The sequence below is a fragment of the Oryctolagus cuniculus genome, chromosome 8, assembly GCF_051225735.1.
Source record: "Oryctolagus cuniculus isolate XC-2025 breed Fujian yellow rabbit chromosome 8, ASM5122573v1, whole genome shotgun sequence".
Lineage (NCBI taxonomy): Eukaryota > Metazoa > Chordata > Mammalia > Lagomorpha > Leporidae > Oryctolagus > Oryctolagus cuniculus.
Window position 1 is genome coordinate 132,467,311 of NC_142874.1, and position 27,643 is coordinate 132,494,953.

Here is a 27,643-nt window from a genome sequence, read left to right on the forward strand (position 1 = left end):
CTAAGTAATCTTTCATCAGGAGAATTCATAAACAAATGTAGATTAATTTATTCAATGATATTTATAGAAAATAATGGAAAATCAGTGTACTAGATTTATATTATATAAAAATGGACACTTCACAAAAAAAAATCTGATTCTTTGAAAAAGTAAGCAACATAAAGATCTACAGAGTATGATAACACTTGTGGGAAATTCTAAACCACACAAATCAATGACTGATTTTTATAGATAAATACACACAAGTAGTAAAAGTATAGTATGTGCATGGACAAATTTTCAGTGGACAATAAACAGCTGTATTTCTAACTGATACCTTTCCAATCATATAGTTCATATATATTGGTTTTAGCTTTAGGGTATAAGCGACCACACTTTTGTTGTTTTCAAACAGATTAATATTCAGATTTCCTATTTTAATTTTTTTTCAAACTTCACACTCTCAAAGATTACTCTGAAAGTGGGTGCTCTTAGGAGTTACCATGCCGTACCCTGAACCAAAACACTTCTCCTGCTTCCAGATACGACTTCACGGTGGTTACTTGATGAAGACCTGCACTAGCACACGGTCAATGGGATCATTTCGGTGGATTCCTGCATATCTCTCAGTGTATCCCTCAGACGGAGCTCAAATCATGAAAGCAAACCACATGAAATTTGGTTTTAACTGCTCTGCTCTCCCGGGGATATCATTAGCACAGTGTTGGGTCTCTGACAGCTCAAATTGCTTTTTCTATTTGAGAGTGCAAAGTGGTTAGTGCTACCTGATTCCTTCGACAGAGAGCTATTTGCTCCCTTCTCTGACTCTAGAGAAAGATGCTGTGAGTGAGTACCCAGTGCCAATGCTCAGCTCAGCAGTCTGCATAATGGGAAAAACGGTAGCTATAATACCTTCTCAAATGTATCCTAAAGATGCAAAACATTTTTTAAACAGTAGAGAGAAGGAACTAAAGAACTCCTGCCTTTGCCTGGGTAGCTGCATTATTAGAAATGTTTTTACTTTACTCAGTGCCTTAGTAGGCACTTCAAAAACCCCATACAGAGTTATTGAGAAAAGAATACCAGATTTAAAATGCCAGTAGCAAAAGTACATGACTCTCAAATACAGAACAAGCAAATCCAGTGGTTAGTTCACCTTTCAGGTACAATTGTTTAGGTTGAAAAATATCAACACCAACTGTGGCCATGATAACAGGATGGAAGCACCTATATCTTACCAGCAAGATGAATGAAAAAGAACAATGAACATGAAATGCTAACAGAGATGTAAGTTTAAAGGACCTTGTTTATAGTATTCTATAACAGAACGTCAGGAAGCCAATGCATGAAAACAAAACAAAACAAAACAAAACCTCCCTTCAAATAGTTGGCCAACTCAATAAAACTCCCAGATATAGTTGTAACAATGTAAATATTAATCCTGTATCAGAGCTTCCTTGTTAATGAACACCATTTAGCTCAACACCTATAACACAAGCTGTAAACCACTATGTATTGAGAACACAAATCATAACCATCTTACTATATCCCACCTCCTACTACCATGCTTAATATATTAAAATGCTTAGTAAATATTTGGTTTTAAAGATAATATTCCCATTCTTCTTAGATCAAATACCTGAGAGCTGAAAACCTTTAAGTCTGTATAGCTTTATCATCCATCCAATCTCTATTTGTATGTTTTATGAGGTATCAAATATTACATGTTCAAACCCGAGTTCTTAATATTACCCTGTGCTATTCTCTTCCCCCAACAGACTTTCCTCTCTCTTTTCCCGATCTCAGTAAATAAAGACTCCATTCTTTGAAATGTTCTGGTCAAAAATTCAGAGGTCCTATTAATTCCTTTATTTCCTTCAGACAATCCATTTAATCTGTCAGGGACTTCTATGGATCTATCTTAAATCTGATGACTTCTTATTACCCTAACTGTTCCAATTTAATTGGAACCACCTGATTTTTTAGGAATAGCTTCCCAATGGATCTCTCAACTTTGACTCCAATTCCCCTTCCCTGGGTATTCGGTAGAGCAGAGCAATTCTTTTTAAATACATGTCTGGTCACATCACTCCTTTGGCCAAAGCCTCCACCTAAATAAAGATGTAAGACCCACAGCCCTTACAATGGCCCACGCAGCCCCATCAGATCCACACCCATGACACAGTTTTCCATTCTCTTCATCAGTCATTCCACTTTAACTTGGTTGATTCTGCTTTCTGAAAACATCAGGGACGTCCAGCCCCAGAGTTTTTGCATTTGAGGTCCCCTTGGCCTGGTCTGCTCTAACAAAAAGCAGCTGTAGGTTTTGTCATTCTTCTTGAGTCCTTCCTTCAAATGTCTCCTTGGCACAGAGGGTTCTTCTGAGTAACCACACCTGAAATTACCGTAAACACCTTTTTTCTCCATCTTGACTGTATGGCTTTAACTGTATTTTTTTTCCCATGGGACTAATACAAACTACATATTTCATCCCATTAGAAAGTAAACTCCAAGAATTTAAATTGTTTTCATTTCTTCTGATCACAAATACCCAACCCCTGAAAAAAAAGATTCATACAGTAGAATTGATGTACAATAGATATAATAATTAACTCTCTTCTACAGTTGGTTTAGATTACAAGCAAGTTGTACCATACTGCCTTTTGCTCAAACATGAAAACTCTCTGGTTCTTAAATCATTTGGCCTAAATTTATTTTACTAAAAGATGAAAAAAATTACAGGTGGAGAATAAGAAGGCTTTCATACCCTAAGATATACTGAAATGTCAAAATGTCAATTATGAAAATGGAGTCAAACATACAGAATAAATAAGAAGACTTTCAAGTAATTTCTGGAGTCTACAAGCTTGAATTTAACCTTGTGACTACAATTTGGTAACTGTGACCTTGAGCAAACTAGAGAGGCTCCTGAACTTACAATGGGGTTAGGCGAATACGCACTGAATCCAGCTCGCCTACCCAACATCACAGCTCAGCGACACAGCACACTGGACCAGGCCAAAGCAAGGGACTCCTGCTGGGTCTGCCATGTGTGTGGACTGGAAGTAAATCAACAGGGACTTGCACCAGCACTGGTATGGGATGCCAGTGTCTCAGGGGCAGCTTCAGCCAGTGTGCCACCACACCAGCTCATCTATTTCTTTTTCTAACCTGAGTACGTTGTTTTTTTTTTTTTTCATGTCTCACAACAATGTTCATTTAATCATTTAAATAATCCAACATATGTATGAATGATACAGGGTAGATCAGAAAGATAAAAATAATAAATGTTATTTTAATTATACGTACCAAACATTATCCGACCAGTTAACCAATGGCCTAATTTCAATTTATCATTTCCATTTTAGTTTATATTATCAATAATATTTGAGTTATTGATAAATTAAGGTCACAAAGTGCCCATAACATCTGAAGGAGGCAGATTTTAATTTTAGGATATAAATTCCAATTTTAATACTATACGATTGTGTTTGACTTTTAAATAATAATAACAGGAAGATTGAACATTTCATCTAAATATTCTTCATTAATTAAATTATAACAAGGAAGCCAATCGAATTGCCAAGATTTACATTAAAACGTTTCCCAGGGTACGTACAAAAGACCGGTATAATTTATGGCAAAGACTGTTTGGAAAACTTACAAAAAAATCAAAGGTTTCAAAGATATTAGTTTCTTCAGAGAAGATGAAGAGACATGAGAGTAAAACCTCAGAAGGGAATGACAGAATGAATCACCAGAAAACGGTTTCAGGAAAGTCCATGATTCTAACCTCTGTAAAAGGAATTTTTATCAAAGCAGTATTTGTTTTTCAGCCTTCTATGAAGTCTCTGTTCATGTGGGAAATGCCAAGTGTTTTCTAAGAACAAGTTTCTGATTTTCCTTTTATTTTCATTTGACCGAACCTGCCTTGTCACGATGGATAGTTCAGGAAGTACTCAAATACCACAGAAGAGTGAATGATGGGGAGAAGGGCTGGTTTAAACAATAATGTCTTGAGAAATCTACTCTGTCGATGTAAAATATCAACGATACCAATATGACTATTTGACGCAACTAAAGCTCAGTTCATGGACTAGGGAAATGTGACTTTTGGTTTATGATGTACAAAAGAACAACCTGACCACATTAATACATTTTATGGAAATCTTGAAATTTCAATTTTATTGCTAAAAGAGCAAAGAGGATAGATTTAAGCATACTCATTTTAACTGCATAAATTTTGCCAGATGAGACATAAAACCATAGGAATTCATTTTGAACCCCTCTAGATCATTTTTCCTTTTTAAAAAAAGCAATTTTAGAGAGTTGCACATTCCAGACACTGCTTGAACAATCACCCTTTAATAATTATTAACTGCAGGCCAGTAATTATCAAGAACCTATTTCACTTTCTGCCTAATAATATATTATTTTAATGTTGAGTTGGATTTGTTAAAGTATAATAATATGATTTTTAAATTGCCTGTTAAGCTTATCTTGTTGTGAAATATCTGTAATGGAACTAATACAAATTTCTTTTTTAATTCAAATACATAAGCACTCACTTTACTATCAGTATATCACATAAGCATAAAACATCAGCTTAAATTGTGAATCTCACTGCAGGCAGTAGATCAGAAAGCCGATTTGCTGATAAATGTGGCATAAACTCTTGGAAAGAAGTTCCTGGCATTTCTCTAACTTTGTGAACCAGGTCACCAGACTCAAGGGTCACCCCATAAGCTCTTGGGAAAGCAGTTTGCTCAATGGTCTCAAGAATTGGGATTTTCTTTATAGAGCAAGATGAAAGAGTATAGTGACTCAGTAAGGAGGACCACATGATTGTAGTTCTTTTTTTTTTATAGTAAATTAACCAAAAGAACCTACCAGCAATTTTCACATTTGTAGCAAACGAAAATCAACTTAAGTATTTTTCAGGCTTTCATTGCAAAAATATAAACACTATCAAGTAACAGCATACAAATAACTGATCTTTGGAATCAGTAAAACTTGCTCAACAAATCTCTCATATTTCAGAATCATAATGTGGCTCACTCTAAGCTATTTGAGATTTTCTTTTCTGAATTACAAAATATTTTCACCATATTTAGTGAATTATATTCAATTACCAGAATGAAGGGAAGTGGGAAGGAAATAGTGGAAAATGTGAGAACTAAGTACCTTAAAATAGTTAAGAGTTTAACTCAGATACACGTATGAAAATGGTCTATTACATTTGACTACACAGAAAGCAATCGGTGATCAACTAGATATTTTTAAAGGAAAATGAAATAACCCAAATAGTAGGAAACAGAAGGATTTTAGGAGTATCTAAAGTGGGGTGAAAGTAGAAAATGAAGCCAGCCAGACAGAAAACTTCATTTCTGCTACGCACCTCTCCTATTGACTATTCCCTTCCCCAGTGTTAATGTTGGGTAACCATGATTTGTACTTCCCAATACTGGATCATTCACTGTTGCACTGATCTGGGTAATGTGACATCATTGTGAAGTTTAAGTTGGTTGTGTTCCTGAGCTCCTCTCTGATGTTGCCTGTGGATTACTTGTATTTTGTATCAAGATAATACTACTTTAATTTTCATACTGTGACCACTTTTCTACTAGTTCACCTATCAAAGCAAGCATGACAATGCTGAAAAAGAAGGCTACTCTACTGTGTTCCTTTAAAAACAAATGGAAGTAGGCACAAAACTAGATCAGAAAAAGAAACAAAACGGAGCATACTGCACACTATGCAGAAATGAATCTATGACAAGGCATGGGAGATAATTAAGAATGCTCCCATGGAGACTGAATCACACAGGTAAGTCTCTGTAAGTCAATCAAAACTTTATCTTCTGCCCTAAAGACACCAAAGCTCTGTTGGAAATAGTGGTACTTGAATTAGCTTGGATATAGCAAACAATAAATATGCATTATGTCTCATTTCCTTTACTCCATGCACATTTCCCGATTGACAGCTTGCAACTCAGTGACCTGAGATTAAACAAAATGGGAAATTTTGATAGCCAGTGTGTCACTCCCTTATAGTGTAGATCTGATTTTGTCAAATCCCACAGATTATCAATTTCCACAGTGTACAAGTGATAAGTTGAGTCATGGCAACTCAACAAAGTTTCCTGTGGCTTTCAGGTACTTAGATTTGCAAAATAGAGTTTTGAATCAACATCTGGAATCCTTTAAAGATCACAATGAAACTTCAGAACAGGTAGACTTAGCATCTTGTTCAGATATGGACATTAGTCACCTATCTGCATGCTTGACAGCATAAATGTAAATTCTGAAAAATTCCATTCAGCCTAAACTGTTCCTTTTTTAAACGATTATTTAATGAGTATAAATTTCCAAAGTAGAGCTTATGGATTACAATGCCTTGCCCCCGCCCCATAACTTCCCTCCCACCCACAACCCGCCCCTTTCCCGCTCCCTCTCCCCTTCCATTCACATCAATGTCGCTCCCCGTCTTCGTGGAGGAATGACACAGGACCCTGCATTGTTCTTTTGTCTGCTCGGCCCTCCCCGGGTTTGCTGCTGGTTCTTCCCGGGTTGGCTACCGACCCTTCCACCTCCGTGGAAGGGCGGTTCCCCCTGCCACATTCCCCACTTCCACGGGGGAGCGGCACACCGCCGGCCGGCTCTCTCGGGGGCTGCACAGGTGTTCCTCAGGTGTTCCCCTTAGATGTTCCTTGTGCATGTTGTCTCTCTCCTCCTTTATAGTCCTCTTCCGCCAATCCCAACTCGGCTGCCCACATGCCGGGTACGCTGCTCTCCTCCAATCAGGAGCAGGATCAGCTCCTGGAGGTCATCACTCAAGTTGGCAAGAGGCAGCTGCGTAGAAGCTGTTTTCTCCTCTCCCAGCACCATATTGTGGGAGAGCAGATGCATAGAATAAGTCTTAATTCCAGTAACTTAGTCTAGTCCGGGTTGCTCCCCACAATCAAGATCCATTTTCAATTCTCTTTATATACAGAAGATCAGTTTAGCATATATTAAGTAAAGATTTCAACAGTTTGCACCCACATAGAAACACAAAGTGAAAAATACTGTTTGAGTACTAGTTATAGCATTAAATCACAATGTACAGCATATTAAGGACAGAGATCCTACATGAGGAGTAAGTGCACAGTGACTCCTGTTGTTGACTTAACAATTTGACACTCTTGTTTATAGCATCAGTAATCACCCAAGGCGCTTGTCATGAGTTGCCAAGGCTATGGAAGCCTTTTGAGTTCACCAACTCTGATCATATTTAGACAAGGTCATAGTCAAAGTGAAAGTTCTCTCCTCCCTTCAGAGAAAGGTACCTCCTTTGATGAACTGTTCTTTCCACTGGGATCTCACTCACAGAGATCTTTCATTTAGGTCATTTATTTTTTCACAGAGTGTCTTGGCTTTCCATGCCTGAAATACTCTCATGGGCTTTTCAGCCGGACCCACATGCCCTCAGGGCTGATTCTGAGGCCAGAGTGCTGTTTAGGACATTTGCCATTCTATGAATCTGCTGTGTATCCCACTTCCCATGTTGGATCGTCCTCTCCCTTTTTGATTCTATCAGTTAGTATTTGCAGACACTAGTCTTGTTTTTGTGATCCCTTTGGGTCTTAGTCCTATCATTGTGATCAATTGTGAACAGAAATTGATCACTTGGACTAATGAGATGGCATTGGTACATGCCACCTTGATGGGATTGAATTGGAATCCCCTGGCACATTTCTAACTCCACCATTTGGAGCAAGTCCAATTGAGTATGTCTCAAATTACACATCTCTTCCCTCTCTTATTCCCACTCTTATATTTAATGGCGATCACTTTTCAGTTAAGTTTCAAACACATGGATTGTTTTGCACACATTGAACCATCCCTGCATACCAGGGATAAATCCCACTTGGTCTGGGTGGATGATCTTTCTGATGTGTTGTTGCATTCTATTGGCCAGAATTTCACTGAGGATTTTTGCATCTATGTTCATCAGGGATATTGGTCGATAATTCTCTTTCAATGCTGCATCTTTTTCCGGCTTAGGGATTAAGGTGATACTGGTTTCATAGAAAGAATTTGGGAGGATTCCCTCTTTTTCAATTGTTCTGAATAGTTTGAGAAGAATTGGAGTTAGTTCTTCTTTAAATGTCTGGTAGAATTCAGCAGTGAATCCATCTGGTTCTGGGCTTTTCTTTATTGGGAGGGCCTTTATTACTGTTTCAATTTCTGTCTCAGTTATGGGTCTGTTTAGGTTTTCGATGTCTTCCTGGTTCAATTTAGGTAGATTGCATGTGTCCAGGAATCTATCCATTTCTGATAGGTTTCCCTGTTTGCTGGCATACAAGTCCTTGTAGTAATTTCTGATGATTCTTTTTATTTCTGTGGTGTCTGTTGTTACATTTCCTTTTTCATCTCTGATTTTATTGATTTGGGTCTTTTCTCTTCTTTTTATAGTTCGTTTGGCCAAGGGGGTGTCAATTTTGTTTATTTTTTCAAAAACCAGCTCCTTGTTTGGCTGATTTTTGTAATGTTTTTTTGGATTCAACCCTGTTGATTTCTTCTCTGATTTTAATTATTTCTCTTCCCCTACTAGATTTGGGTCTGGTTTGCTTCAGATTTTCTAGATCCTTGAGATGCATTGAAAGCTCATTTATTTGGTGCCTTTCCAATTTCTTGATGTAGGCACCTATTGATATAAACTTTCTTCTTAACACTGCTTTTGCTGTATCCCATAAGTTTTGGTGTGTTGTGCTGTTATCCTCATTTACTTCCAGAAAATTTTTGATTCCTCTTTTAATTTCTTCTATGACCCATTGTTCATTCAGGAGCATGTTGTTCAATTTCCATGTGTTTGCATATGCTCTAGGGATTTCTGAGTCGCTAATTTCCAACTTCATTCCTTTATGGTCTGAGAAGCTGCATGGTATGATTCTAATTCTTTTGAATTTGCTGAGACTTGCTTTATGGCCTAGTATGTGGTCAATCCTAGAGAAGTTTCCATGTACTGCTGAGAAGAATGTAAAATCTTTAGCTGTAGGATTGAAAGTTTTGTAGATATCTGTTAGATCCATTTGGGCTATAGTGTCGTTTAAATCTACTGTCTCCTTGTTGATCTTCTGTCCTGTTGATCTATTTCTGAGAGTGGAGTATTGAGGTCCCCCAGTACTATTGCATTGGGATCTAAGTCTTCCTTTAAGTCCCTTAACAAATCTTTTAAATAAACTGGTGCCCTGTAATTAGGTGCATATACATTGATAATTGTTGTATCTTCCTGTTGAATTGATCCCTTAATCATTATATAGCACCCCTCTTTGTCTCTGCTAACAGTTTTTGTGGTAAAGCTTATGTTGTCCGATATTAAGATGGCTACGCCCGCTCTTTTTTCATTTCTGTTGGCATGGTATATCTTTTTCCAGCCTTTCACTTTCAGTCTGTGTGTATCTTTGTTGGAAAGATGTGTTTCTTGTAAGCAGCAAATAGATGGGCTTTGTTCCTTAACCCAATCAGTGTCTTTTAACTGGACAGTTCAGGCCATTAACATTCAATGTGACTATTGATAAGTAGTAACTTTGCCCTGCCATTTGCCAAAGATATTTTCTAATATATGTTTTGAACTTCCTGTGATCTTTTGCTGTGAGGTTTCCTTCCTTTACCTTCTTTCATATTGATGACCATGTTTCTGTGTGTAGCACATCTTTAAGCATTTTTTGCAGGGCTGGACGAGTGGCAACAAATTCTTTCAATTTCTGTTTGCTATGAAAAGTCTTTATTTCACCTTCATTCACAAATGAGAGCTTTGCAGGATATAGTATTCTGGGCTGGCAGTTTTTCTCTCTTAGTACCAGGGCTATATCTCGCCATTCCCTCCTAGCTTGTAGGGTTTCTGATGAGAAGTCTGCTGTGAGACTAATTGGAGATCCTCTGAGAGTAATCTGACATTTCTCTCTTGCACATTTTAGGATCTTTTCTTTATGTTTCACTGTGGTGAGTTTAATTACAATGTGTCGCGGTGAGGATTTCTTTTGGTCATGTTTATTAGGGGTTCTATGAGCTTCCTGTACTAGGATGTCTCTGCCCTTCTCCAAACCTGGGAAATTTTCTGCTAGTATCTCACTAAAAAGGCCTTCTAATCCTTTCTCCCTCTCCATGCCTTCAGGAACTCCTAGAACCGAATGTTGGGTTTTTTAATAGTATCCTGAAGATTCCTGACAATATGTTTTAGATTTCTAATTTCCTCTTCTTTTCTTTGGTTTGACTGTATATTTTCCTGTTCTCTGTCTTCTAAGTCCGATATTCTCTCTTCTGCTTCACTGACCCTGTTTTTAAGGCTCTCTAATGTGTTGGTCATTTGAGCTATTGAATTCTTCATTTCATTATGATTTCTCATCACTATCACAGTTTCATGTTCTACCAGTTGTTTCATTTCATTTTGATTCCTCCTAAATATTTCATTTTCACGAGAGAGATTTTCTATGTTGTCCATTATGGATTTCTGTAGTTCAAGAATTTGTTTTTCAGAACTTCTTAATGTTCTTATCAATTTTTTGAGATCTGCTTCTTGCATTTCTTCTATCTCACCATCTTCATAATCTTGAATTGGGGTGTCTTTTCATTTGGGGGCATCATAGTGTCTTCCTTGTTCTTGGTACCTCAGTTTCTGTGTTTGTTGTTTGGCATATAGGAGATATTCTTTTGTTTCTTCACTGTGGTGTTTTTTCTCATTGTACTGTGACTCTAGATTAAGTGGACTGTCTGCTTTTGATGGATCCTTAGAGGCTGTGATGGGTGTGGCCAGAGAGCTCTGTTTGGTTTTTCAGGGTTAAGGGTGTGCCAAAGGTAATTCACCCAGATTGTTCTCTCTCTCTCTCTCTCTCTCTCTCTCTTTTCTTGACTCAGTTGCGAAGTAATTCCACACAGCTGAGTGGAATTGAGGGTAGCTGATGTATGAAATCTGGCCCCTGTGGGTATTCGTCTGCTTACCCCTGGGACCACACAAAGAGTTTATGCAGCCCTTAGTGTGGTCTCAAATTTCTCCACAGTCTCTCACCAGGTTGCCCAGGTTACCAAGGTTGTGTACTTGGTGAGTTCTTTCGCCCCCCCTCAGATTTTCACTGTCTCAGTTCATTAGCTCCACACTTTCTCTAGGTCTTAACCTCCTGTTATTTCTCCCCACCAGAGTCAGGTTTTTCTGCTTGGCTAATGGCAGGCGCCACTTTACATACATAAAATGGCACCTGCTCTTTGTCTTGCTTGGCTTTGTAAGGTGAGTGGAGAGAGAGGCTAATGTCCCTGCTGGTTCCCCTTATTTATTAATTTTTTTTTTCTGTTCTAGTCAGCCTGGTGAACTTTCCCCAGTGGGGCTTCAGGCCTCATTCCCTGTGGGCTCTTTCTGCCTTTCCCCGCCAATGTCTCGGGTTACTGGGTTTTTTGTCTCACCTCCCCTTCCAGCGCTGACGCGCAGACTCTGTGGCTCAGCTTACACGGCAGCTCAGTTCCCGCGGCTCGGCTTCCACGCGGTGGGCAACCTTGCTCTCCCTGTAGGTCCTCCGTGTCACATCCACTAGATCCGGAAGAGTTTCCTCTGCAATTTTTTCCTGAGCCTTTTCCTGAGGCTACAGTAACTCCACTTTTATTAAACTATCTTTTCTCGGACTATTGGTGCGTGCCCTCACTATTCCACCATCTTGGCTCTGCCCCCTAAAATGTTGTTAGGAAACAAATGGTTCTTTCTACCTAAATAGCCTGCCCCCTTTACATAATAATGGTAAAAGGGATGGGATTTGCTTATCTGTGATACTGAGGTTTGCAATGCAATTTTTGGTGATTGTTCAGTTTCTACAAAGTGGGAAGAAGCATTTTGTGACCTTTTGGACTTTCTAGAAATGGAAAGAGTTGGAAAGGGAAACTCTCCTGTTTTCACTCTGATGAAGAATGGGTTGAATTTTTAGCAGAACAGGGGTCTATCATATAATAACCCTGGGGACAATTATCCTATATACTTATAGAAAATAAACTTGAGGTACTATTAAGTGGAAAAAATACATCTTGAAAAGTCCCATAGATTAGGTTTTTAAATAAGTAATCAACTATAGGGAACTTTTATTTAAAACATTTATTTATTTTATTTATTTGAAAGAGACAGAGACACACACAGACAGATGTGAGACAGCTCTAAACTGCAAGTTCACACCCTAATGCTGGCAACAGACTGGGCTACACCAGGCTAAAGCCAGGAGCTAGGAACACAATCCAGGGCTCCTATGTGAGAAGCAGAGACCCAACTACTTCAACTATGACAGCTGCCACCCGTGGTGTATATTAGCAGGAAGCTGGAATCCAGAGCAGAGCAGGGACTCAAACCCAGGCATTCCAATACAGGATGCAAGCATCCCAATTGACATTTAAACCACTAAGTCAAATGCCCACCAGGAAATTTTTAAGTAGTAATGTTCACATTGTAATGATGCACACAGTAAACTGTTAGTCCCTTGAATTATATATAACAAGACAAAGTGATTTCGTTCAGCCATATTTTTGCTCAAATGCCTTCAAAATCTTATTTAATACAAGTTGTTCTTATTGCCTATCTTAGAAAGCTATATAAATAACTATTCTGGAAAATCTAACCTAATTCCTCAAGAGTCTAGTAGTTCTCTTGCTTTATTACTTTACTTACCAGATAGAGTGATATAAAATAGGCCAAGAAAACAGAAGAACATTCAGTGAACTGTCTCCATATTAAATAAAGTAAAATGTGTGAGCCAGAACAAAGAGTACAGATAGTAAACACCTCAACTAGTTCTTCCCAAGAACAGCATAAACTAGTAAAAATATTTTTTGAATATTTAGATGGAAAATTTCTTATGGTTTGTTTCTTTTGCTTGCTGGTTACACTTTCCAAAGCAGAGGTAAATTGGTTGAATAAATTGTATTTAGAGCTAAAAAAAATTCCTTCAGTTTAGCAATGCTAAAATCATCTCAGTAATGGTGAAGGAACCAATTAAAATTACTATTCATTCTTAGCACTGATTTATAATTGTCCTCGATAGGGTGATAACGTGGGAATTCACTATATCTATGCAACTGCCATTGAATTTATTTTTTTCTTTTTTTCTTTTTATTTTGTTGTAGAGTTTTGAATTTATAAAAAATTATGATACAATTCTGCCACAAATCTATTGTTTGATAATTGCATTGTGGAAAAAAGAGTCTAAAACCAAAACAAAGCATAGCCTGGTATATAAGAATCATTATTTTTTATTAGAAACTCAAGTATTTGGGCTTTGAGAATTAAGTGCCTCCAAACTCAAGAGGAGAGCTAAATAGCGAAATACTAAATCATATTTCCAGACAATTTTGTAATTTGAAATTTTAATATAATTTGATTTTTATATATTTTGTTATTCAATCCCTGAAATACTCCTGAATGAACATTAGAAAAATTTTGGTTTGTCTCATTACACCAATTAATAATAGGAACAGAAATTCCAGATGTTATGCCTACAAGCAAGTGGACCTTATTTAATAAACCAGAATTAGGATTCTAAGCCTCTTGATTTTTAATTCTTACTCTTCCCTGAATTATAAATGTGGAAAGCAATAAATCAGAGTAACAGTACCTGTTGTACTTCTGCGTTAGATCAAATGAGATAATCTATGTAAACATTAAAGGAATGTCTGCATCATGACTTGTAGCACTCTGGGCCCATCTAAGAGTTAATGGGCTTCACAAATATCCACCTTTTGGACTCCAAATACTTAATTACTTCTTTCATATAAAATTTTCTCACCATTACTGAGGATGTAGCCCCTAGTTGCTATTTTTTACCCATATTTATTCACTGAAGATGATAACCTAAAAATTATGCCAGGATTCCTATTGTATATGAGAAGATCACGAATCTCTTTCTGTTTAAAACTTCTGCTACAATCTGGGGAAAAGAGCAAAACAATCGAAGGAAGAAGTTATCAATATAAAATGATGTGAAATTTACTGAAAAAAATTCATACTGCAAACTAAAACACACACACACACACATACACACACACACAAAAGAAGTTAGCCTTGTTTCATGCTACTATAACCCTGTCACTCACTTTGCTTAAACAAAGTGTCCCAGGAAGTTGTGCGGGGCACCTTCCTTAAACTGTCAGGGTCTAGTTAAACTCTTTCCTATGGATTTCCACAGTATCCTGTACTCCTGCCATAATACACTTCCCACAAAACACTGATTTTGCTGATTACGCATCTGTTTTTTCTAAACAGACTGTAAGATTTGCCTGTCACAAAGACACTACCCAACAACTGGAGGAACAAATCAAGGATGGACTAAGTACATCACAAATAAGGAATTTAAGATGACTAAAACAAAGCTTCCAGGCATGTTTTCACAAACTCCTTCTAATTACAAAAAGCTCCTTGCTTCCTAACTATGCAACGTTAGCCAAGTGCCCAAAGTTTGTTAACACCAGTAAGGGGCTTCCTAAGTCAATGCAAAGGTTGCTGTAGCTACGGCTTGGGATTCTTAACAGAAATGTTTAACCATAATCTAATCATAAGGGAAAAATCAAAAAGATCATGATGGTAGAACATTCTATATGAGAAATGATGGGTTGGACTCCACCAGATGTCACATTCATGAAAGACAAATCTGGCAGGGAAATTTCAAAGAGGACCTCAGAGACCATGGCAACAAAAGGCCATGCATGATCCTTGACTGATGCCTGTTGGAAAATAGTCCCTGACTGTATCAGGACAGCTGGGAGAGTTTGCATGTGGATCATGGAGTTGGTCCTCCATATCTATATGTTCCATAACTCTCCATTCAATCAGCCTTGGATGGAAATTATTCAGAAAGAAAATTACATCTGCCCTAAACATGTGCAGACTTTTCCCTTGTCTTTATTCTCTTAAATAAAACAACAGATATTTCCATGGCTTTATATTACCTTAGGTATTATGAGTAATCTAGAGAGGATTTAATGTATATGAGAGGGTATGTGTAGGCTATATGCAAATTCTATGCCATTTTGTGCAAAAGACTGGGAACACCTGTGGATTTTGGTAAGTGCAAGGGGTCCTGGAACCAATCAAAAAGGATATAATGGGATGACTGTAAAAACAGTATTGTATCAATGAAACATATCTTATGTGTATTAATGGTAGAGATGGAATGTTTTTAATGCATATTTTGTAGAGAATTTAGGAAATAAACATTATAACGTCAGTAGTTTAAAAAATCAACAAACACATATACACATACAAAGAAAAGTCACAGTAAAATGTGCACATTAATTCAAATGCTGAATTCAGAGAAAAGGTATGTAAATGTTTATTGTACCACTCAACTTTTCTATGAATGTTATGCAAAAGAACAGATAAAAAAGAACTAAAATAATTTCTTGTAGTCTGTTTTTCTCCAAGTCTGCAATTTTCAGCTAATGTCTTTCCAGGACTAACCTGGTATGGCTCCTCCCTCCTTACCTTAAGATCTGCCATGAGCTGGGTGCCTTTTGTCCTCCTCAAGCACTTGCACAGAGGTTCTCCTTTCTCTAAATAGTTTACTATTGCTTTCTTCTTCTTCTTTTTTGTGGTGTTTATTTTTTTTAACCCAGAAACCTTTTATTTAAATTATACAAACTTCATGCATTTCATAAATGCAACTTTAGGAAAATAGTGATTCTTCTCACCCTACCCACACTCCTTCTTCCTCCCTCTTCTACTTTATTACTAAAATCTATTTTCAATTAACTTTATATACATAAGAATAACTCTATACCAAGTAAAGACTCCAACAAATAGTATAAAAAAAAAAAAAACTATTTCTCAACATTATTCGAGACAAGGGCTGTTCAGGGCATCTCCAAGTGTCGATTTCACATCTACAGATTACCTTTTAGGTCCTCTATTAGTTACCACAGATCAATGAGAACACATAGTATTTGCTTACTACTTGCCCTAGAACAGGCAATCCATACAACTTTTGTCTTCTTCCCTCCCCCTGCTCACAGTAACTTCATCAAAACGAAACCAGAGTTTCAGGTAATTGGGGGTCCACTGCAGATGGGAGGAAGAGATGTGGAGACAGCACTCTTACTTTCCTGCTAACAATAGGACATGCTCACAGGAGCATCAGAGTTCAGGCTGGTGTTCCAGGAGTTGAGGGGTAGGAAGAAAATTCTCCCACCACACTCGTTGGTATTTTGGAATGCCTCTTCTCTTCCTGCTACATGCAAGTGAAACTAAATTCTAAATACTCTGTGATCTGGGAAATTGAACCATGTATGTTTGCAAGTGTCTGGTAAGGGGGAAGGGAGTGAATTAGTGAGGAGGAGAGCAGTTGTCATCTTTTTGTTAAGTAAAAGAGATGTGTTGCTTCTTGGTAGTCTGGACAAAAATGTTTCTCAAGAAAAATCATAAATTCTTCAAAAAAAATCTGGTTCTTGGTATGTAGGAAGTTAAATTAAAAATACTAAATTATCTCAAAGAGTTTACAATTCAGATCTAACACAGAAGGAAGGATTGCCTCTATTGCAAAAACCCAATTTTCAGAGCAAAAATGAATGCACATTTGTAGGAAGAATGTGTATTATTTAGCATCTGCATATGATTAGCATTTCCTTCTTTATCTGTATGTTAACCTGGCAGATGTAAAACACTAAGTGTGTTATGGATGTAGACAGCTGCCCATGCTGCTCCATTGCTCCTTATTCTCTCATGGCTTCCTTCCTATAGCACTTGGAGTGAAACACAAATCCGTGTCCTTACTAAACTACCAAGTCTTCCGTGACACTCTCCAGCAACTCCACTGACACGTTCTTCCTCGCACTCTCTCCACCGCAGCCACACCGTTCTCCTTCAGTTCCTGAAGCACATCTAAAGCCTTCCTGCTCTGGGGTCCTGTTCCCTTTCCATGCACTGTCAGTCTTTACCCAGAGCACCTGCTAAGCTCCTTCTCTTCCTTCCTTCAGGCATCTGCTCCTGACTGAGCTGGAGTCCAGGGGAGGAAGTAGGCAGCACAACAGTATACTAGCAAACAAATGATTCCCAGCTGTAATAAGCCTGTGAAGGAAATACATTATTGCAAAACTGTTCAATGAAAAAAAATCTCAAAATAGTTCTTTTGATACCCTTATTTATCTGCCCTTTCTTAAACTCTTAAACTTTTTCTTTTTTGACTTCAAAACCATATATTTTGAAGACGAAGCACTTTTAAGTACAACTTCAGATCCTTTCAATATAAAACTACCGAGGGTTTCATTCCAGCCTAGAAAAAAAATCTCACCATAAATTATTTGACACACACAATCTTTAGTATGCAATTTAAAAATTCAAATTATGACTGTTTTCATCAATATTATATCAAAAATGAAGTATAATTATTTTAAGCAACAATCAATGCCTATACTGGGATGGGAGTGACAATGGGGTGTGCACATACAGGATATACCAACTTGAAAAAGAGCAATGTAATCAACAAACTAAGGAAACTAGCCTTTTAAAAATAAAAGAAATACATACCACGTTAAAAAGATAGCAGATATTATGCATTTTTCTTATATCCTAAATAATTATCATTTGAGTATAGGAAAAAGCTAGTAATACAATTTTTTATGAGACACTTTTTGAAAGCATTTGTTATTGTGCTGTACAAAACTATGGTAGAAATGTTAATTCAATTAGTTTGAAAGTTATGCTTCTGTAATCTAAAATACTTTCCACACAGAAGGTCTTCTCAAAAGACAACTAGTGTTAACAAACAGACATCTGAATTCAGTTAACATCTGTTGAACAACAGACTAAATATCCGCAGGATGATATTCCTAAAATGGAGAAGTTTTAAAATACAGCTGGCCCTTCATGTCCATGAGTTCCATATCCATGAATTCAACCAACCTTAGATGGAAAATATTTAGGAAAAAATGCATTTCTATTGAACATGTATAGACCTTTTCTTCTTGTTATTTTTCCTCAAACTACACAGCACAACAACTGTACTTGCTTTTACATTGCCTTAAGTACAATAAGGCTTCCAGAAATAACTTAAAGGATACAGGAGAATGTGTGTAGGTTCTATGCAACCACTTTGCCATTTTTTAAGAGGGGACTTGGGCATCCATGGGAGTCCTGGAACCAGTCCTCCAAAAAAAAAATGACCCTACCATAAATTCTACGTCTAGCATAAAATCACATTACTGAAATTTCTGCAGTGGTTACTTCTGTGTCTAAACAGGAGAGAATCAAAGTCTTAGAGAACAGAAATAGAGAAATCTCAAGTGTAGTTAATTGATTCTCTTGCCACCTTGGAGTGTATGGTGGCCAGTCTTAGGATGCAGCAACACTGAATATTCAGAGAAATCCCTCAGAGCAGCTGGTTCTGGGGTTTCAAACAAAACAGTTCTTATAAGGTCAGAATTATTTAACTGACAATAATTTTTGAATGAAGAGAAAGTGAAATAAGATGCCCCTAAGTTTTAAGAGCTCACATAATATCTAATGTGATTTTCCTTTTAGGATTTTGCCCATGTGGTCAAGAACTGTTTCCTACACTGTGCATGGCACTAGGTCTGCAAACAGCTCATAAACCAGTAGCAAACAGGAAGAACTGAATCTGGAGAAGAGAAACACATCTCCAAAGAGGATGATATTTGAAAGTGAAAGGAGAGGTACACAAAGTGTTTTGGAAACACAAAAATAAAATTCCTTTTTACTGAGTACTGACCATATTCCAAGCAAATTTCCAATTCTTTAAATTTGAAAAATTACACAGATTTCTAAGTATACATACTAAAAAACACAACATTTGTAAAACACTGAAGATGGGGGCTGGTGCTGTAGCACAGCAGGTTAATGCCCTGGCCTGAAGCGCTGGCATCCCATATGGGCACCGGCTCTAGTCCTGGCTGCTCCTCTTCCGATCCAGCTCTCTGCTGTGGCCTGGGAAAGCAGTAGAAGATGGCCCAGGTCCTTGGGCCCCTGCACCCACGTGGGAGACCCAAAAGAAGCTCCTGGCTCCTAGCTTTGGATCAGCACAGCTCTGGCCGTTGAGGCCAACTGGGGAGTGAACCATGGAATAGAAGACCTCTCTCTGTGTCTCTACCTCTCTCTGTAACTCTTTCAAATACACAAAATAAATCTTTAAAAAAACACACACACTGAAGATAATTTCGACATAGAAAACAAGAGGCAGACAGTATGGCTTATCTGGAATTAATGAATTAATAAAAGAAAACAAATGAAATAAAAGAATTTATAATTTTATGTATGACACTTTATAAAAGCTTTACATTTTTTCAAATTTCAATTAGTCATATTTCATAACTTATGTATTTCAGAAATAATAACAAGTTCCAATTAGGCTTTTTTGTATCAACAGGATTGTCCTTTGCACAAAAATATTCATTTGGTTTTTGTTAATGTCTTTTTAATAGAGATTTATTTATTAATTTTGTAATTCAGAGTTTCAGAGAGAGAGATCTTCCACCTTCTGGTTTACTCCCCAGACGGCTGCAACAGCCAGGGCTGCTGCAGGCTGAAGTCAGAAGCAAGAAGCTTCACCTGGGTCTCCCACAATGGGTTGCAGGGGCCCAGACACTTGGGCCATCATCTTCCATTGCTTTCCCCAGGCTATTAGCAGGGAGCTGGATTGCATGTGGAGCAGCTGGCATTCAAGCCGGCACCCAGATGGAATGCCAGCATTGTCGCAGCTGGTTTTATCCACTATGCCAAAATACCAGCTCCTAATGTCTGTTTCAATGCTAACTGTAAACTGCATATATGTAACCACTTACTGTAATAATTACAATAATTTAGCCTGTGCTATTTGGGACATATTTTATTTTTGGAAGAATAAGGAAAACATTCAATATGTTTGCCAGATAGCAATGTTTCTTTTCGTGGACTAAGAGATGGGGATGGTCTAGTTAACCAATATTGTACATAAAAGTTCTCACACCCAATACTAATAATTAATAGGTATTATTTGAAACATATTTTCCTCAACAGAAATCCATCACTATTTAGCCAATATATACTTACTCCTACTTAATAGTCACACTTTAAAAAACTGAGGGAGGGGCCGGGCCGGCGCCATGGTGTACTAGGTTAATCCTCCACCTGTGGCGCCGGCATCCCATATGGGCGCCGATTCTAGTCCTGTTTGCTTCTCTTCCAGTCCAGCTCTCTGCTGAAGACTGGGAAAGCAGTAAAAGATGGCCCAGGTGCTTGGGCCCTGCACCCACATGAGAGACCGGGAAGAAGCACCTGGCTCCTGGCTTTAGATTGGCACTGCTCCAGCCGTTGTGGCCATCTCGGGAGTGAACCAACGGAAGGAAGACCTTTCTCTCTGTCTCTCTTTCTCACTGTCTGTAACTCTACCTGTCAAATAAATAAATAAAATCTTCAAAAAAAAATTGGGGGTGGCGTTGTGGCCTAACAGGTGAAGCTGCCCCACTCCGATCTGGCTCTCTGCCATGGCCTGGGAAAGCAATAGAAGATGGCACAGGTGGTTGGGCCCCTGCACCTGCATGGGAAGACCTGGAGGAAGCACCTGGCTCCTGGCTTCTGACTGGCCCATCTTTGGCCGTTGCAGTCAGTTGGGGAGTGAACCAGCTGATGGAAGACCTCTCTCTCTCTGACTTTCCTTCTCTCTGTGTAATTCTGACTTTCAAATAAATAAAGAAATATTTTTAAAAATTGTTTCAAAATTTATTTTGTTTTTCATTTAAAATAACCACAACTAGGGGCCGGCGCTGTGGTACAGCAGGTAACGCCCTGGCCTGAAGCTCTGGCATCCCATATGGGCGCCATTTCGAGACTTAACTGCTCCACTTCCGATCCAGCTCTCTGCTGTGGCCTGGGAAAGCAGTGGAAGATGGCCCAAGTCCTTGGGCCCCTGCACCCACGTGGGAGATCCGGAGGAAGCTCCTGGCTCCTGGCTTCGGATTGGCACAGCTCCAGCTGATGCGGCCAATTGGAGAGTGAACCATCGGATGGAAGACCTCTCTCTCTCTCTCTCTCTTTCTGCCTTTCCTCTCTCTGTGTAACTCTGACTTTCAAATAAATAATCTTTAAAAAATAAAATAACCACAACTAATCAAAAGATATATAGTTATCTAAACTCATCTATCATCTATTACATGTGTATTTTAATCTGCTTAAGTTATACTTTAAACTTTGAAGACACTCTCTGAGGTACATGTAAATCAGTGAGTCTGATCTGAAATATATATTCACATGCTTTTAGTATGAATTACTCTGAGAGTTAAAAACCACATCATGGAAAAATGGTTGTGCACTATTGTCTGATTCAGAAGTCTGTTGCTAAATCAGTAGTTCTGAACCAATAATCAAAATAGGAAAAGTTGAAAATTTAGAAAAACAAATGAAACCTACTATAGCCAACCCCCTCCTACTCTTAAAAAACAGCAATGATAGTATAAAGGTGCCAGCTCTTCAGTGTTTGGATTTAATTTTCCAAACAACCAGGTGAGTGGGTTGGAGGCATCCCCTTCCTTCTCTAAACTGATGGAGCCAAAACCTCTCATAGCACCACATTCAACAATCAGAATGAACCCATCTCCCCCATGAGCAGGCCAGGGACCCGGTTTACCTTTTTCTTTGTTGTGTTTTGTGGAGATGGGGTAGTGTGAAATTTTATATAGCCTGTACTAGAAAAAGCTCCTTGAAGAATCTTGTGTATTGTTCTTTTCATTTGTGTAGTGATGTGAAGTTGGGGAGGAAGCTCACCATGCGGCTACGCGGAGTTTCAGAGAAGGGAGACTTTGGGGTCTGAGTACAGCACACTCTAGCTAGAGGCCAGCAGGAGAAAAAATCAGCAGACGCTAATGAGGCCTACGAGCTGGGATTTTGTTCTTGCTGAGATAGGCAGGCAAGGAGATTACATCAAAGGTATGGAGTTTGTGATTCATTTTTTACAGGGTTTACAGTACTGCTTTTGAGAAGAAATCAGAGAAGCCACACGATCTAACTCACATTCTAAAAGTATTCCTCTGACAGATTGAGAACGGACTTAAAGGGATGAGGAGGGAAACAGTCCAATTAAGAGGCAGGAGAAGAGTGGGGAAGATGAGGGCTTGAATCCTGGTGGTAGGGAAATGCTGAGGTCAGATTCTGGATCTGGCAGGATATGCTGATGGCACTGTGTGTGCAGCATATGTGAAAAAAATAAATAAACAACCAAAGGTAATGCATGGTTTAGGGCTGGAGCACCTGGAAGGACAGAGCAGCCATTGACTAAAATGGTGACAACTCAGATGGGAGAAGAATAGAGTTGTAGCTCTAGAAATGTGACACTTTTTAGAATCCTAAGTAGATATATCAAGTCAGTGGTTACATCTGTGAGTCCGTGGTTAAGGAATGGAGACAGAAATCTGGAATCAGGATGATGTTTGTGGCCAGTGACTCTATCAAGGTCACCTAGGGAGGAGAAACAGACACGGGGGTTATGGTCTGTGCCAGAGTGACAACCAGAGGTCATGGAGATGAGGATGAACCAGCAAGGGAAGCTAAGAAGGCCCAGCTGTTGAGGAAGGAAATAAACAGGACACAGTGGTGTACCCAAGGCAAAGCGAAGACAGTGTCCCAAGAACACGGCCAACTCCAGTTCTCTACGCATTACCTTACTAAACTCATCCTGCACAGAGCAGAACACCTCTTCGTCTTGCCCTCTCTGAGACACCCTGCCCAGACAGATGACCCTCCTCCATGTCCCTGAGTCTCAGCGTCGGTCTCAGAAAACTTGCCAAAACGGTGACTGCAGCGTCTCTTCTCCAGCTTCTCCCCTACCTACTGCCTTCCCTCCCAGAAATGTGAGTTCTTGGAGGGCCAGAAGTTTCCAACAGAATTCCTGAGCTCTCACAAGTAGGAGAGGAGGAGGTGTATTTGTTAAGGGTCTCCTGTCCACTGGGCAAAAATGTCAATGCTTTTACGATGTTTCACTTAGGTGCTCAAAAAATGCTGGGAGGGCAACTCCGTGCCCAGGTACAGCCCTCCTGGAAAGGTGGAAACTCCATGGCACAACAGCTTATGTCAATAGCTATCAACATTATCCTCTTCCCCCTCTTTCCAAGCTTATAAAGCAAAATTCTCCAATACAATGTTTCTTCCTTTATAGACTTTCCTTAAATAAGTTACAACTAACAAACATAAATATTTGTTCTAACTGGCTGCCACAATTTTCACTGTATGTGAGAAAAGTCCTCATTAGACATTAGTCTAATGTAAGTTTAGTGAGTGAGCTTCTCTTTGGATTTCTCAACATAATCAGTCTCTTTGTTTTCCATTTGACTGTTAAAGTGCCAAAACTATGTTGTGAGGGCAACATGGGCCTGATTTGGACGATCACAAGATGGTGATATAAGAAATTCAGGACAGGAAGCATATTGTGTGACAGATTGTTAAAGGGAAATATTGATTTCCATTTATTTTATCTCTTGTTGACACACAATAATGGTCACAGCCGTGATTCTTATATAATGGATTGGGGAGAAGTAACGAACTGAGCAAGAAATGGTATTTTGTTGTTGCCTCAAATTTGATCCATGTTTCTAAGTTTATTCCCTAGGCTGAAAAGTAGAATCTTGGAGCCTAACAAACACATTGTAGATTTAAATCTATCATTTGTTACTGCAGTCAATCTTGCTAAGCCAGATCAATTTGTGATGCTCTGACAAAATAGTTTGCAGTCTTTTGAAGAGCAAAATTTGAACGGTATCGACATAGAAAGGTAATTTTACTTTTCTGTTACTACTAGCTGGCCATGGATTTCATCTCCCTCTGGGACATTTGTACCATCTCTCTCTTAATTTGTATCAAGGAAGATTTTGGCTGAAACTATTTGGATCAATAACATGGATTAGATAAAATCTTTGACAAAGTTTTAACTTTTAAAAAAAAAATATGTTGACAAATTGTATTTTTCTTCTATGTTTACTGACATTGGGGAGATTAGAATTCACAAGTATATAATTTCTTCATACTGATTCATCTACCGATCTCTATAATCAAAGTAACAAGACTTTTGTATTTTTGTCCTAAGCATATCTGAAATATAAATTCTCTTAGGACAGTCCCCTTGGGCCCCGGAGCACCTTCCCCAGCACTACTGCTGTAACTGTCACCAGTCTAACAACAACTGCAGCTGGTCTAACAGTTCTCACATCTATCCTCCACACAGTATTGGGGATGAACTATCTAAAATGCTATGTAGCCAGTGCCAGTATTATTTAGAAATCTATCAATGCTTTCTTAATTTTCCACAGAAGAACAGCAAGGACTCATGCCGCAGGAACACCTCAGGAGCCTCTAAAACAGCTCTCACCTGGGCCTCAAACTCTGAAGGGAATTCTGGGTAAATTATAGCCTGGGAGCCAGGGGCAGCCTCTCCACATACTATCATAGGCAGGTGTAGGATTCTGGGGGTTCTGGAATATTCTGAATTCAGATCTTGTGTTCTCAGTCTATAATTATCAAGGTATATTTCATCAGATCAGATACTTTGAAATTTTTGCCAGCTTTATTTATTACTTGTAAATATTTAGACATATGAGACACATGATATGTGGGTTATTATTATGGCACCCATCTGGACCTACAGACTTTAAACCCATTCAAATTTCCATACAAAGCCCTTCATGGCCACAACCCCCTGGATTTCCCCAGCTCATCTCGAACTGCTTATTGGCTGTGTTGCATGTAAGGTGCCCTAACCCTTAACTTTTTATACCATGTTCTATACATCTTGATATATATTATGTAATATATATAACATTTGTGTGTTTTTGCTGATGCTGTTAAATTGAACGTTCTTCATTACTTGCCTGGCTACTTCATTCATCTCTTAATATTCAGTTTGTAAAATCATCATTTTAAAAAAACTTGTCTTGGCTCACAAATTTCCCCCACAACAATGCAATCTTCATTTTTAACACTACCTTAATATGCTATATAACTACCTGTTTCTATTTCATCTAACAAAACTGTAAACCTTTTGAGGGCAGCATTGATATTGTTACTATTATATATTACTAACAATCTAAAATTGTTGAACAGCATGGTTAAAAATCCATGTTACTTCACATTTCATTGAACCTATAAAGACAATTGCCTTGAAAATACCACTCACCAATTAGTAAAACTGAACAGCTAGGCACCATTACTTAAAAAATTTACACAAGTGTATCAAAGAATGTGAAGCCATTGCTGAAGCCATTGTGGGCTTTAAGTACTCAGCCTTTCCACCATGCAATGTGTATCAAATAATGATGACAGAGACATCATAATAAGAAAAATTATGAAACTAAGTTTTAAATTTTACATAAAATGTTGAAGCTGTATTTTACCCTTTGAAAGATAACTACTGATGATAGTTCTAAAGACAAATAATTTTGTAAAAGATTAACTTTAAAAGATCATATAACTATAAAAGATGAATAATCTTAAATAATATGTGAGTTAAGTGGCGCTCAACTTAGAAGGGTGTAAGAATGCTACATTTTAAGAAATAAATACACAATTATTCATTTATTTTGTGACTTCTTAAATGTGTAGAAAATATTCATTTTTTGTCCATTGGGAAACCCAAAGTCTAGAAAACTAGCCCATTTTCTATATAATTTGTATATCATTTTTATACCATATATTCATGCAATGTATATACCATGGCTTTCTCCCAGCTATAACTATTGATTGAATCTAACATGTGGGTCTGAGTCCCCCTTATTTCCTGACCTACTGTGATGAGGGAAACAAGATCCGAGCGTTGCCGTCATTCTTTGTCATGAAGTATCTCGTTTGGAACACGATCAGAAGTTTCCAACATTATACACTTCCACGAGCTGAGTACCTCAGCGTTCATCTCAGCGCCACCTGGGGCACTGGCCTGCTTCAGTGTGTCTGTCGGAGATTCCTGGCCTAGGATTCCGCTGGTACCGAATCTCTGCCCATCACAGATTCTGGGCTGATTCCCGGACAACTCTGTCAGCCTTCTTTTCCCTTGCAAACCCACAATCTGCATCTCTCAACTCTCTTTGTCTGTGCAATCCAGTCACACCAGGAGGAAACCCGTGCAGCCAAGTCAGCCATGTGTCTGACTCTGGAAACTCTGTGTTGCTTGGATTTTCCCTTTAAGAGTAGTGTATTGAATGGGCAGGCTCCATCCCATATGTCAGCTTGCCAAGTTCTTCGCATGACCATGCTCTGTGTATTGTGCTTAACAACTGCTCTCCCAAGAGTCCATCTGACAGTTTTACTCCCAGACGTAGCTCCTTAGTCTTCAACCTTCCCACCCTAGCTACCTATTATGGGTACAGTCTCCCCAAAACTCTTGCACATATTTAAATTCTGATGTCTTAATGTTAATGGTTGATGGATTAAGGATGGAGATTTGATCTAATGACAGCATCTCAGAGGGGCGGCCCATAGGAGGTTTGGGGGTCACTGGGGGCAGGCCCTCAGACGTTCTCTCAAGAGGTTTCATTATCTGAGTTCCAGTTTAGCCTAGGTTCTCTCCCTCCTTCCTGGATCACTGTGTGACTGCCTCTGTACCCTCCATGACCAGCATACATCACATACCAGACTACGGGGCTTCCCAATCCTATAACCTCCAACTGTGAGCTGAAATAAACCTTTTCTTCCCCAAAGAAGCTCCTCTCAGATATTTCAATTAAAGTAATGAAAAGTAGAAGAATATACTTCCCAGCCCAAAGCCACAGACCTGTGGTGTTAGAGTCCTATCCGATCCTGTCCATGCACTTACCGCCTGATGTTCATTCATTCACAATGAAACAGGGAGGCTAGGGAGAATATTAAGCAGATTTCAAATTTCCAATTACATTAATAACAGGCAACGAGAGAACTTGTTCTTTAAATCATCCAACAGCATACAGCTTGAATACCTGAGAACTGAAGAACTACTGTGGGAGTCGGACTAGCCCACGTAGCTGGGACTATTTACAGTTAGTGATGTGATTGTGTGCTAAAGCCTTTTTAATTTACGGTATATAGCTTACCTTAACTTCCACATGTGCCATCAATACTGCAAAATTGGTCAAGTGGTTACAGGAGCATGTGGTATGTGTCTTATTGGTGGTCAGGAGCCGACAGCCTTGTGTTGACCAATAGCCTGTCATTGTGCGCTTGGAGTAGCTCCAAAATGAACAATTAGGATTGAAATTTTCCTCTGACTGCTACAGGGAGAAAAAAAAAAAAAGCCAATGACTGCTTGATGACTATTTAAATTAGGTAGGCATTTTCTTGACAAGCAACACAACCTTGCAGTCAATTCCAATTCCTGGAGAGATGTCTATCAGAGTATTTTCTTATTAAGTGAACTTCATTAAATGTAAGCAAAATGGAATATATTCAGTTGTTCACTTCTGATTAGAAGTAAGTTCACTGATTTTTCTAAATTAATAATATTGAAAGAATATTAGTACCAATTTTTCAGAATGATATCAATTAATGTACATGGCAAAGTAAAAAAGTTAGTTTTCCTAAACAATCACACCCTCCAAAGATGTCTTTAGGAAATATTTGTTGAAGGCATAATTACAATTTCTGTACGTACACTAAAATACAGCTGCATAAAAGATGATTACTTATAATACCATATATGAAACCATGTCCAGTTCCATTAGACATA

At 38.5% G+C, this 27,643-nt stretch overlaps 1 protein-coding gene across 18 annotated transcripts in view; it reads right to left on the bottom strand.

Annotated features, from left to right (window-relative positions):
• The window catches only part of ADGRL3 (adhesion G protein-coupled receptor L3), an 868,573-nt gene that overhangs the window by 93,273 nt on the left and 747,657 nt on the right, over positions 1 to 27,643 (bottom strand). For all 18 annotated transcript variants that reach the window (XM_051819791.3, XM_051819792.3, XM_089302717.1 and 15 more), the window contains one exon: positions 27,012 to 27,188. In XM_051819791.3, coding sequence (XP_051675751.3) covers positions 27,012 to 27,188 — 177 coding nt within the window. The remainder of the gene's footprint in view (positions 1 to 27,011; positions 27,189 to 27,643) is intronic.